Raw genomic sequence first — 12,592 nt, forward strand, 5'->3', positions numbered from 1 at the left:
AAACAAATTTTAAAAGACAGTCTACCTGCTTGCATTTATAAACAGACCTACTTGCATTTACACATAAAGCGTGAAGACCTACCCTCAGGGGCAGAGCATTTGAAATAAAATATGTGTCTAAGAAGCCCAAAACAGTTGAACCCCATCATACATGAACACCTTCCACCTGCTCTGCAGCTACTTCCTGTGTCGTGTAAATGCACATTCTCCTTTTTCCACCTGTGCTACTAAACACTACAGTCACAAACTAGCACAGATACATAGAATTAGATTTGTTGTGATTTTTTTCCTCTTTGTTTTATACATTGACTAAGAGTTCAATAACAAATTGTAGCTTGTATTGCACTCCCATATACAAATCATATTGGCCAACTTTTAATTAAGAATTCCCAGGAATTCAATATGAAATAGCAATATTATTTTTAGGGAATTTTATGAAATACATTATTAGTATGGAATAACTTCAAGAAATAAAAAATCTCTTCTACCTAAATTTAGATGTCTTGAAAAACAAGACAAAGAAGCAACAGTTTACAGAATGCTGAGTAAGAACGAAGGGTTTCGCTCCCTTAATTAAACCTTCAAAATGAAAACATGCCAGATCATGTCCATTTCAAACATGACTTGTCCCAGCAGAATAAATTTGCTCAGCAACACAGGCCAATGGAACTAAGGATGCCAGCATCAGTTCGTTGCCTGCTATGGGGATCTTTCCCGTATCAGAAACTGGATTCTGCGCTAGGCAAACCTCAGGGCTCATGAACCAAGCAGAGTCTGCCTGACCTTAGGTAATCCCACGGAGAAGTCTGGCACACCAGAGCTACAAATAGTTTCCACTGACCTGATTTCACTAAGTGAGTAGGTGGAGAATAAGGGCTCATTGCAACAAAAAAGTCAGCAAACATTTCTTTCAGGTTTATCTCTTTAGCCTGGAAAGCAGTACGAGGAGCTCACATAGGCACACTCCACTGTGATATTAACTGGGCTGGCAAAGGGATCACTGAGACAGGCACACAACAGCCTCACTGGCAACAAGGTTGTATTTCCCCTATCAACAGAAAAATGAACAACTGAAGCACAGGCAGAAGGCAAACATTTGACTTTATATTTTCATGCCTACTCCTCCATTCCCAGTTTGCTTCATGCAGGTGTTTTTTGGTGAAAGCTCCCAAATAGTGTTTTTTATACTTTCATGATAGAAACGTTTCACTTCAAAGATTATCTGTTTCTGGAGACATATCCCAGGGCACACTTGATATATGGAGTTTATGGTACTGACTGACTACTTGAATCTTGGCTAACTGGTACTTCCCAAGTGTGGTTCTTACAGGACTTCTGTGTAATCAATAGTCAGACATCTCAGAGCAGTTTCAAGTGCACAAAAAGCCTGGCAGAGCAGCCATGCAGCGAGCAAACACAGAAACCAGAATAGAAACCAGAAGAGCCCTTTAAAAAACAACAACAACAAAAAAAACCCTGCCTTTGCCAGTAGTTATAATAGCAGAAACCAGCCCCAAACTTCACTGCTCCCCCTGCATTTGCTCTGCTATACTGCCACTGGATACCTGACCTTACCAAGGTTATCCAGAGCTTCTGGAACATACACCACAAACAATGTACTGCACTGCACACATTTTAAGGAGGAAAAAAACAAAAAAAAACCAAAACCCACAACAAAAAAACTAAATTCAGAGGATCGAGTAGCATTTCTGCACTGTGGTTCAACATGGCATTGGGAAACAGAGTAGATCTATGCCTTTTGTCTGCAGTATTATGAAATTTTGCTCAGATAATGCACGAATGCAAAGAGGAGACCACAATGCTTTATGTTCTTAATCAAGCAAAGGATTAAAGCAGACATTGAACTTCACATGGATGAGGAGCTACCCTGAATTCTGTCCAGATGATCATATGCATGTGGTATTTGTTCAAAAAGCTTACTAGATTGAAAACATATCCATTTGTAGTTGTCAAAAATCTTGACCAAAATCCCTTGATTTTAAACTAATTTTTCCCTAACACCATAATATTACTATACTCGGTCTAAAGCCTTGACACAAAGAACAAAAATGTATGTTGGTATTACAGCTTTTATAACATTGTATAGAAACCAGACAACTTACCAGCACAATCCTCTTAGCACAAAGAAAAAATAAGAGAAATAGAGAAAAAGAGTTAGGATTTAGTTTTCCTAGGTACAATGCATTCATGCTAAGCAAACAAAACAAAATGAAACGTGCATGTTTCTCTCAAAGACTGATTTGAATGATGGGGGAAGCAGAGAGTTCAGTTATTTTACAATTAGTTTCAAAAAAATGAAGGAAAAAAAAGGAACTTTCACTGAGGAAGCTGATAGAAGAAAAAGTTGTCACCACGTCTTCTGAGATAACATAAATGTATTATTAAATTTAAATATAAAAAATATATTTTTATATAAGCTAAATCTAAGCGTAGCAAACTGGAATTTGTTATCATTATAACCTGTCACATAGTTTAAAACAAATGAACTTTTCATCTAAGTACAATGAAACACATGAAAACTCACACCAAGAAGTTGCTACAATTGGCTTAAGCATAGTTTTGATGGTTAGTCAGTGAACAAACATACTGCTGGCAGGACTTAGAAGAATTAACTATTCACCAGCACAGAACAAGTTTCCTTACTTCTTACACTTGAAGTGATGAGTCACATCTTGATCTTTCATTTTCGTTTACTTAAGACATGACTCAAAAGTTACCTTGCTCTCTGTCCACCTCTACGTATATTTTAAAAGCTGTGTTCTCAAAAAGAAACATGGAATCCCAAACAAATAGTACAGTCATCAGTAAGGAACCAAAAAATACATGTACTAACACACATAGAAAGGGTTATGCATGCACTTTTGTGCACTGTTTAAGTGCACAGAGTAGGTCACAAGCAAATAAGCTATGCCACAAAGAAAATTAAGGGTATAAAGTGCCTCCCCTATGAGGAAAGGCTTAGTGACCTGGGACTCTTCAGTCTGGAGAAGACTGAGGGGTGGATCTTATCAGTGCATATAAATACCTAAAGGGTAGAAGTGAAGCAGATGTGGCCAGACTCTTTTCAATAGTGCCCAGCGAGAGAACAAGGGGCAATAGGCACAAACAGGAACACAGAAGTTCCATAAAAACATGAGGAAAAACTTCTTTACTTTGAGGTTTACAGAGCAATGGGGAAAGCTGCCCAGAGAGACTGCAGAGTCTCCTTCTCTGGAGATATTCAAAACCTGTGTGAAAACACTTTCCTTTGTAATCTACTCTAGGGAATTTGCTTTAGCAGGTGGGTTGGACTAGATGATCTCCAGAGGTCCCTTCCAACACCCACGAAAAACACCCATTTAATGTCTGATATGTCTCTGCTTCAGGAAATCAACACTGGAAAGAGCTGATGACACCAGAACAGGTTACATGTCTACGTGACATGTATAAAACTGCCTTCTTGTAATGGTGTGTTATCATAGTCTTACGAAATACTGAGATCTCAAATACAAACCAGCAGATGACAGGCTTTTTGTTCACTTTAAAGATTCCCCTAAAGCCTGTGGTTTGCTTCTGCAATGTCTCCCCAGCTGTGTTCATTGAAAAGGCTGGGAGGTTGAAGGGAGATTTACATCACTACATGGACTTTGTTTTGGTAGTTTGTGAAGTCTTGAGAAAGGATTTAAGAACTCTGTTCTAGCCAGAAGCATATTTGAATGCTTCCTTTACATTTCATATGTGGAACCATCACACAAGGGAGAATGAGGAGGAGGTTCAGTTTTTACTTACACGTGGCAAAACCGAGGTCTACCAGAATCAGCTTGGAAAAGAGGCTTTCAAGAGCTCTCATTGTGGCCTTTCTGTACTTAAAGGGCACTTATAAACAGGAGGAAAGCTGATTTTTTTCATGGTCAGGTAGTGAACAATTTGTAACTAAAAGAGGGGAGATGCAGATCAGATGTTAGGAGGAAATTCTTTATTCAGAAGGCGGTGAGGCCCTGGAACAGGTTTCCCAGAGAAGCTGTGGAAGCCCCATCCCTGGAGGTGTTCAAGGCCAGGCTGAATGGGGCCGGGGGCAGCCTGACCTAGTGACTGGCAATCCTACCCACAGCATGATGGTTTGGAACTGAATGGTCTGTAAGATCTGTTCCAACCCGAGACATTCTGTGACTTTGATTTTGTCTCTTCCAGTCACAACATCTCTTTAGATATGTTCACAAAGCCTCAATGGGCATGTATTATTCACAGCTGAGAGAGATTTATGAGGCTGAGCACAGTTTGAGCACTTTGGATGGCGAGTTTTTCTTAATAATATTACAATAGCTTTATTTATTCTTAGTTTTTAAAAATACCATCAAGATTAGTTGCTATCCATATTACATTATCCAGTTGTTTCCTCTTTGACAGTTTTATGTTGGACTGAAGTTTAGGATTTGGTCCATATCTTAAATATCAGGACAAAAATAAATAACAGAGTAAGTTCAAGTACTAATCTTTCAGTACTATTATTCTCAAGCTCATCATTAGATACACAGCTCCTTTTTCACCAAGGGAGCAGAAACGGCTACCTAGCCTATAAAACAAGCACCATTCCTCTTCTTCCACCCCCAATCTCAGCTGGATGTTCTCAGACAGAGACAGCTAATATGTCTCACAGTACATTCTGAACGCTATTCAGAAAAGCATGCTCTCTCACATTTCTTTCTCTGTCTAATACACACAGAGCTATAACATTCCAGTCCCATTTATAGGCTTCTTGGTATGCCATGCTCATTCGGGACATGCCTTTGTGTATTAAGAGAATCACAGAAAAATTAGAGAACTAAATTTCTCTAAATGTGAGTTCTCTCTTCTGCACCATTTTGCAATAAAAACCTCTGAAGTCCTGATAGAACACCTTTTTTTCTTTTCTTTTCAGAAATGCAATTAAATGCTTGAACCCACCATTACCTCACAGAGAGACAGACACACACTGTTTCCTACTTTATGCCTAGAAGAAGACAGAGGATTGGGATAGGAGTCTATAACTGACCATACCAGTTTACAGAGGTTTTTCATGGCATGTTCATAATTTTTTCAGTTAGACATCCGATTAAACAAATGGAATATGAATAAGCACATTTTTTAAATAAAGCAAAAAATACGCCTTCCTCTCATAAACAAAATATATAACATTAGTTGTCTTTCTGCAAACCATTCTCTACTATTTCAGTGAAATCAAATATAGAGAGCTTGAAGTTCTTGTGAACAGCACCATTCCACAGAAATGCACTGCCCACAAGAAGCTGTGCTATTCAACAACAGCCACAACCTGCCATGACAACAGAGTCCACAACACTAGCTGACTGCACGACTATCTGCACTGCTCACTCACAAGCTCCCCCAGACACTTGCCCCCAAGCCCCTTCCCACCAGCTGCAGCCCCTTGCTAGAGAAACTCTTTCCCCATCAGGCTACAGAGGAATACAGACCCCCCAAGTCCCCTCCAAGATAAACAGGAAAGAGAAAGGGAAGACTTGGAGCTGATGGAGGTTCCTGGGAAGGTGGGATGCCCAGCCTGCCCTTCAGGACCAGCCTCCAAACACAAGGGGCTATGCAGGCTTCTCCAAGTGGAACCAAGACCTACCTTCCTGGCAAGGTAGCATCTCACAGGAAAACAGCAGGAGCAGTGACTCACTAAAACCACACAGAGTTTATTCCTTCCTTCTTTAAAAATAGCTTAGAAAAAGGTTAAGGCAAAAAAAAAAATGGCAGGCCCTCCCAGATAATATCAACATTACTCTTAAAACATAATTCAACTAATATTAATTTATACAGGGCACACCCTGCAGACTTACCCAGAAAAATCTGTAGTCAGAATACCATAATGAAATATGTATATTCGGCTTATGTGGCACAAGGTGAGGTATCCCATAGCTACCACAAAGGAGTACCTAAAAACAAATGATACAGAATACATAGTTACTGACACAAGTACCAACAAGAACTGGAATCACTCAGATTGGGTTTGGGCTTGTTTAGGAGCATGGTTCCATCTTTGCAAACAAGGTTATTCACAAGTCTGAATCAATGTTACAAGATCTGGCAAAAACCTAAGCTCTAGGAGGATTTTTAAGAGGATTTAAATGCAGCTCAAGCATTATAGAGATGTCTCCTTACACTGTTAAAAAAAAAAAAGATCATTCCAAGCATTTCAATTTCAAAGTTCCCCCTCCCACATACTATTTGAAATTTATCTCACTTAGCCATTTTACATCCAGTTATGTTGAGTGTGTGTAGCTGAAGTTATCCATTACCTTTTTCTATCTGTAAATGCCCTTTGTTTACAGATATAATTCTTCCTGAGTCACTGGAAATTAAAATATTTAAGATATTTTCTCTTTTCTGATTATGTACGAAGCTAGGTAATGACACATGTTCTAATGTTTTCAGCTCCAAGTGCTGAATTATGCCATTTTCCAGAAGAAGCGGTTACTTAAGCTTGACAAATTCACTCTCCATTTTTCAGGATGACCACAAAACTGTTAGGCAGGAGAACAGCATGACATTTTCCATTACAAGAGTTGAGCATTGCAGCATCCGGCTGTGACAGATGCAGCCTTTCCCATAATTAATTTCTCCCTGCCTATACCCAAGCAAGAAAGAGGATATTGAGGAGATGAGAAGTGAACGGACACTTGGAAACAAGACTGTCAAGTGAAGTAAACTAGGCAGTACAAAGGTGAGCTGGAAGGCTTACATTCCATGAACTTCAGATGGGCCAAGACCAGGCCAACTAGTGTGCCTTACATCAGAAGCTAGCTACATGGCAAAAAACATCCAGAATAAGTTGCATCAGAGAAGGGAACTAAAGGCAAAATGAAACAAGAGCAACAGTCTGCAGGCTGAAAACTAGACATGCCTTCCTCAGATCATGGCTGGCTATAAATGAAATAAGCTTTTCCTCTCTGGGGACTAATAAACTGCAGTGTGAGTGACAGCGGTGGATTTGAAGACAAGGATCACAAGACAATCTGCAGTTCCCGTGGCTGAGGCAAACAGCTGGCTGAAAGGCAGATTGAGGGGACACGACAGCTTCTTCAGGAGATTCTGAGCAGAATCTGTCTTACTTTATCTCAGAGTCAGGCATCCGATCCTTAGGCTCCCTCTCATCATCTGAGAATGGCAGGTCAGCCAGGTGAGACATGTAACTGTGATAGATGGGACTAAGTATGTAAAATAAGCCTTGACGCTCAAGTTAAAAGATTGAAAGGAGAGCAGTGACCAGGCAGAGACAATAGCAAATTGCTGTTGCAGCTTGGAACATTTCCAATGCTGGATTAATTTTTCAGCCTACAAGTCTTGAAGGCTGCAAGCTTCACCAGAGAGCAAACTAGCTGAAAATAACCAGGGATAGGTGCATGCACATTAAACTATGTTGTTGCTTTTATTTCCTTTGTTCACTTTCACCCGAATTTCGGGGAGCAAAAAGAGCCAGTTCTTGGACTCTCACTAGAAAGGTCCAAGTGTTCTTAAAGGACCTCTGTATGCAAAGATCCAGCCACTACACTTGAATTTTTCAAGCTTATTCTCACGCATCTTAAATACACAGTAATTTTGATAAAATTAATACAGATTTACTTCAAATCCAGTGAAATACAGTAGAAGCCTAACCCCCTAACCCAGCCTCCTGAGGTTTTTTGGCATGCTGACTTACTAATTCACATCAATTCTAGTCCACACATGACTATCTTGCAGTAGTGGGTGATATCATACCAGCTGGCTTAATCTGTGTTGCGACTTACAGGTGTTTCTCCCATAATGACTAACAAGCTAAACAATAAGAGCAGGGAGGTTTCCTGTTGAAATCGTGCCTATATCCCTACAATCAGACTAACTTGTCTAAGAAGACAGAAACATTGAATGATTACTTCTGTAACGTGGTTCCTACAGTTCATTTGTTTCATGTAAATGAGTTACTTCTGTGTTTCTCCAAGGGATGTGCAGATACAACACCTGGGAAACAAGTAGCATACACTTTAAGCACCTTTTCCTTTTGGCCTCTGGATGATATTTCTTTCACAAACATTGCCCAATTGCATTTTAAAAATAATTAATTATTTCTGGACTTGTAGGCTTTGCTTTTGTATTTGGTGGGGGCAGTAACAAAATCTTCTGCATTAACATTATTATGCTGGTGCAAAATGCTATTGGCTGCTGTAAGACAAGCTTGTTGCCTATGGTTCACACTTCTAAGCAAGCTTGGACAAGTTGTAATGGATGGTTTTCATTTGGATATCAGAGAGGTGCTACCTCAGGAAGCGCTAGAGAAAAAGGGGGATCAGAACATTAGATGCTCAGACAGTCCTGGCCTTGAAGACAAGCAAAGAAGGGGTTTCAGATCCATGGTTCAGACTGATGTGAGTTCACCATGCTGCATCCATTAGTAGCTGCAGAAAGAACTATGCAGAGACAGAAATAACCTGTAAACACCCAAACCAAATCATGTTACAAGCCATGTGCTCTTAGGGATGCCAACACAGAAATAAAGAAGTGGGAAGAACTGCCACCCGATCCCTCCAGCCTGCTGTAAAGTAGCAGTTTCAAAAATAAAATTTCAATTATGCAGATTGATGGGAAACAAATAAGTCCACCTACACAATTTTAAAAACTTCTACTTGCTGAACTCTTAACAGAGACCCCCCATGAGAATGCCATTGACTGATCACAGAAGTTCTTTCACACCAACTTCCTCTTACTCAGTGCAAGAAGCAGATGTAACTTCCATGTAGTTTTCATTTCTAAGAGAGTGCTTTTTGTCTTTCAGCTAGGAAAGCACTCACTTGAAAAGCCCTCTGTGTGTCTTGGGTGTCTTTCTCCAAGACACCTATATAGGGAAAAAAACAAGATCCCATGGTTGGGAACTTCTCATGGTGATGCTATAAGCTTCTATGCCAAAGTAATAGCATATGTGGTACTTCCTACTTTTTCAAGCTCCAAGTCCAGTACCGAATGCAAGACTTATTTCACAGATCACTAAGTTCAGTTGCCACAGTGACCTTAACTGAACTACTTAAGTCAAGAATAATTGGAAAATAGCTGAAGGCCAAGCAGCAAGGGGAAGAACACATTAAAAAGAATGATTGAAAGCAATCCTCAAGGACACACTACTAAGGAGAATATGACTTCATTAAGTTAAAAAAACAGAAGCTTGGGCATAAAATACTAAACCCGCAAAAGCCTACTTCTGGGTCCAAAAATTTCATAGACAAATGCTATGTCCCAATGCAAAAACCACAAATTGAGATTACAGCTGCTTCTGTAACTGAAAGAACAAAGCTTGTGCAAGTAACACGGAAAGAAAGGTAGTGAAGGAGAAAAAGCAGAACTGAAAAAAAAAACACATTTCTCAATGAAAGGAGAGGAGACCAGAGGGCAGTTCCAATATTGCCACCACACGTGCTCACCTGTGGATGTTGGGAATACTCGCCATATTCATAATGCCATAATTCATCAGCACCAGGACAAAAAGATGAATGGAATACCTTGAAGACAACAAAGTGAATATTTAGATAACTTCTATGTGACCTGGAGGGCCTGACAGTTTGGAGTGAAGGAACAGCTTCTCATGAGAATGGCACAAATGTGATGCTGCATCAGAAAATATGGATTATCACAATGACATGTTTATAGCCTGAATACCCAGTATGGATTAACTCTTATTGACAAGATGTTGTCAGTGTGTTTCATTCAGAGAAAGAGCAGCCTAGCTCAAAGAGCTCATTCAAACTGGATGCATCTTTTCCAAAAGAGCTGTCTTCACAATAAACCGGTGTGACTAACTGCCAGAACAAACATATCACAGATCAAATATCTCACTTACAAATGCTTTTGTGGCTGATTTTACTTTGTAGGCTTGGGGCGGTTATGCTGGTACAAATTTTGTCATTTTTTTAAAGGACTGGAAAATTAAGAGGCTCTTAAGACTAAAAGGACAACCCAGAAAAGCTGATATGAAGTTTAAATATTTTTTTTATCGAAGCCTTGCCTGCTTAGTGATTAAATACTCACCACCCAAAGCAGAAGACAGCAAAGTATATTCCAAAGAGGGTGGCAAATGCATGGCGAACAGCAGAGCTGGCATGACTGGGACCCAAGTAAATACGAAACCAAAAGGCAGCCAAAAGGGCAAATAGTTGACAGGCTACAAAATTTATCTGTAAAAGACAAACAAAACAACAACAGAAAAACTTGTAATTCTTGGAGGTGAAGGAAGAGGTGCCTCTCCATTCTCAGAGAAACAAAGAACAGAGCTTGGGAAGGGGAAAAGTGAGAGAAACGAATCTTTTGTTTGTTTCTCCGAATTCTCATTTGTGAGTCCAAGTGGTAACCTTCCTTGGCCAACAAAAGAAGAGAATAAACAAAAGCAGAGCCATCTGAAAACTCAAAGAAAGAGCAAGCTGCAGCTCGGTCCCCAGCACAGTCCAGGTGCAGAGGACATCCACTCCTCTCTGTCCTCCTTGTGCAAGGCAGAGGCCAGAAAGCAGACTGGTGCTCTGAATTACTGCCTCTGTGCCTGACTTTCTCCACAAACCCCAAAACAAGGCCGTATAACAGGTTTGATGTGAAACACTTCTGCAAGCAGTATCTGGTTAGCTTTGTTGGCTAGCTGAAAAGCTCCACAGCACAGCATCCTCCAAGGAGGCTTTTCAATGTGCCATTTTTTTCCAAAGTTCAAGAATGCAAAAAAAAAAACAACTTTGCTCTACCACCACGCAGATAGCTAAAGTAAAATGCTTCTTAATTGTTCTGCTGCTGCTGCAAGTCTCTGATGTACCTAGGAAGCAGTTGTAAAGAGCTAATGATGGCAGCAGGAGCAACAGGACAGGGACACGTAGAGGACAAGCAGTTCCTATCAGGCACAAGGACAAGCAAAAGCTGGAGTGTCCTCAGAGTAATGCTGACACCGAGCTGTTTTCTTCCAGTCACCTTCCCTCTGACTGCTTCAGCAAAAGTCACAAGAGACAAAGGAAGAATAGAGCTCAGGAGCAGCCTCTAAAAGAGCAGCAGAGGACTTGGATACCACATCCAAAACTCCACCCTGGGCCTTAGACAGATGGAGTTAAATTCATTTATTCAGCTACAGTCCTTTTAATTTTAAATTAGTTCTGACCTCTCCATCAGCATGTCATCCTAGAATGAGCAAAACTAAATAAGCTGCAACATTTTAGCAATTGTTTGGATTAGATGATTACCCAAAGATTTCAGTCCAGGACAGGATGATATATCACAGTTGGAAATGCTCTGACATGCTGGCTGCCCAGAGCTTGTTGGATTCAACCAGACTTCTTGTCAAAAACATTTACAATGTGCTTAATAAGACACTACAGCCCTCAGATTGCTTTATTCTGGTAAACAACATCCAACATGGTGCTGTTAAATCAAATGCTTTCATTAAAAGGTTTGTTGGCTACATTACTGCCTGCATCATTGAAACAGAGGAAATGCAGCAATGCAATACAATAATGCAATTATTCAAATACTTGGATTCACTTAATTTTCTTACTTTGTAGCAGGAATAATACCTGTTTATTAATTGTTCTCGTAAATTACCAGCATCTACAAACAGAAGATATCACAGAACTATAACTGAAGGAAGGAATTGGGAATGTCTTATCATAACAGTACGTTAAGCTTTCCTTGAATGCTACAGTTCTTACTTTTTAAATCTTACACTGAAAACAAGAAAACAAAATGACACAAAACCAAAATGCTGTGGCACAAATTCCAAACTCTCATCTGATCTGTTGCAACACCGTGCATTCAAAACAGTAAATGTTCCCACTTCCCCTTCCACAGAAAAATGGCTGTAGCGAGAACATCCTCTACAGGGTTATTCTGACTGCATCCTTTCTATGTAAGTTTCCAAGACTGATGGATGCATCCAAATGAAAACTCAGTGAACCTTAAGTTTGCCTCAGTCTGCTCCCACTTATAGTTATACTAGTAATCCAGGGAAGCTCAACTTCATGGCATGCAGAGCCCCTCTCATTCACTATAGAGAAAGAAAGAAAGAAAGACCAAACAGTTCCAGAAACATGCTGTGGCCAATTGTTTAAAAGGCAATATTCCCTTCTGTGCAACATTGTTCATGTAAGCTTTACATCATGAAAAAAGCATCAAGATAAGCAATACTTTCTTTTTTTATTTTCATCTACTTGTTGCATGTTCAGTCTGAGATGTTAAAGATGCTGGGATTCAGAGGTTCATATATGCTGCTAAATTCAGTGTGAGATTCCATGGCAGACAGACTTGTGTCAGCATTTGTATAGTTTATATGACAGGTAACCACAGCAGCAGCAGAAAGCAAGCAACAGCAATTTCATCACAAGCTAACATGAAGTGCCTACAGCATGGCAGCCTTGTGTACAAACCCTGCTGCTACCCTGCACTGCTGCTTCCTCAGAGCATGCGCTACCTGGGCTACTTGGATTCCAGGAGTACACCAACCATGTCACTGTATCTTCACTTTGGTGTGAAAATTCACCAAGAAAATTTCTTTCCTGCACTGCTTTAGCTGGAGTTGAATTAAATCCCTGTACCAGGATAAAAG

The 12,592-nt window shown here is 40.0% G+C and overlaps 1 protein-coding gene across 1 annotated transcript in view; it reads right to left on the reverse strand.

Moving 5' to 3' along the window:
- MBOAT1 (membrane bound O-acyltransferase domain containing 1) overlaps positions 1-12,592 on the reverse strand; it is a 58,537-nt gene that overhangs the window by 26,413 nt on the left and 19,532 nt on the right. Inside the window, exons 2-4 of the mRNA XM_042808731.1 lie at positions 10,051-10,196; positions 9,447-9,524; positions 5,838-5,933 (exon numbers count right to left, since the gene is read on the reverse strand). Of these exons, the coding sequence (XP_042664665.1) occupies positions 5,838-5,933; positions 9,447-9,524; positions 10,051-10,196 (320 nt within the window). The remainder of the gene's footprint in view (positions 1-5,837; positions 5,934-9,446; positions 9,525-10,050; positions 10,197-12,592) is intronic.

Source organism: Centrocercus urophasianus, unplaced genomic scaffold, assembly GCF_019232065.1.
Source record: "Centrocercus urophasianus isolate 14NV4802_14NV808 unplaced genomic scaffold, USGS_Curo_1.0 seq_11, whole genome shotgun sequence".
Classification (NCBI taxonomy): domain Eukaryota; kingdom Metazoa; phylum Chordata; class Aves; order Galliformes; family Phasianidae; genus Centrocercus; species Centrocercus urophasianus.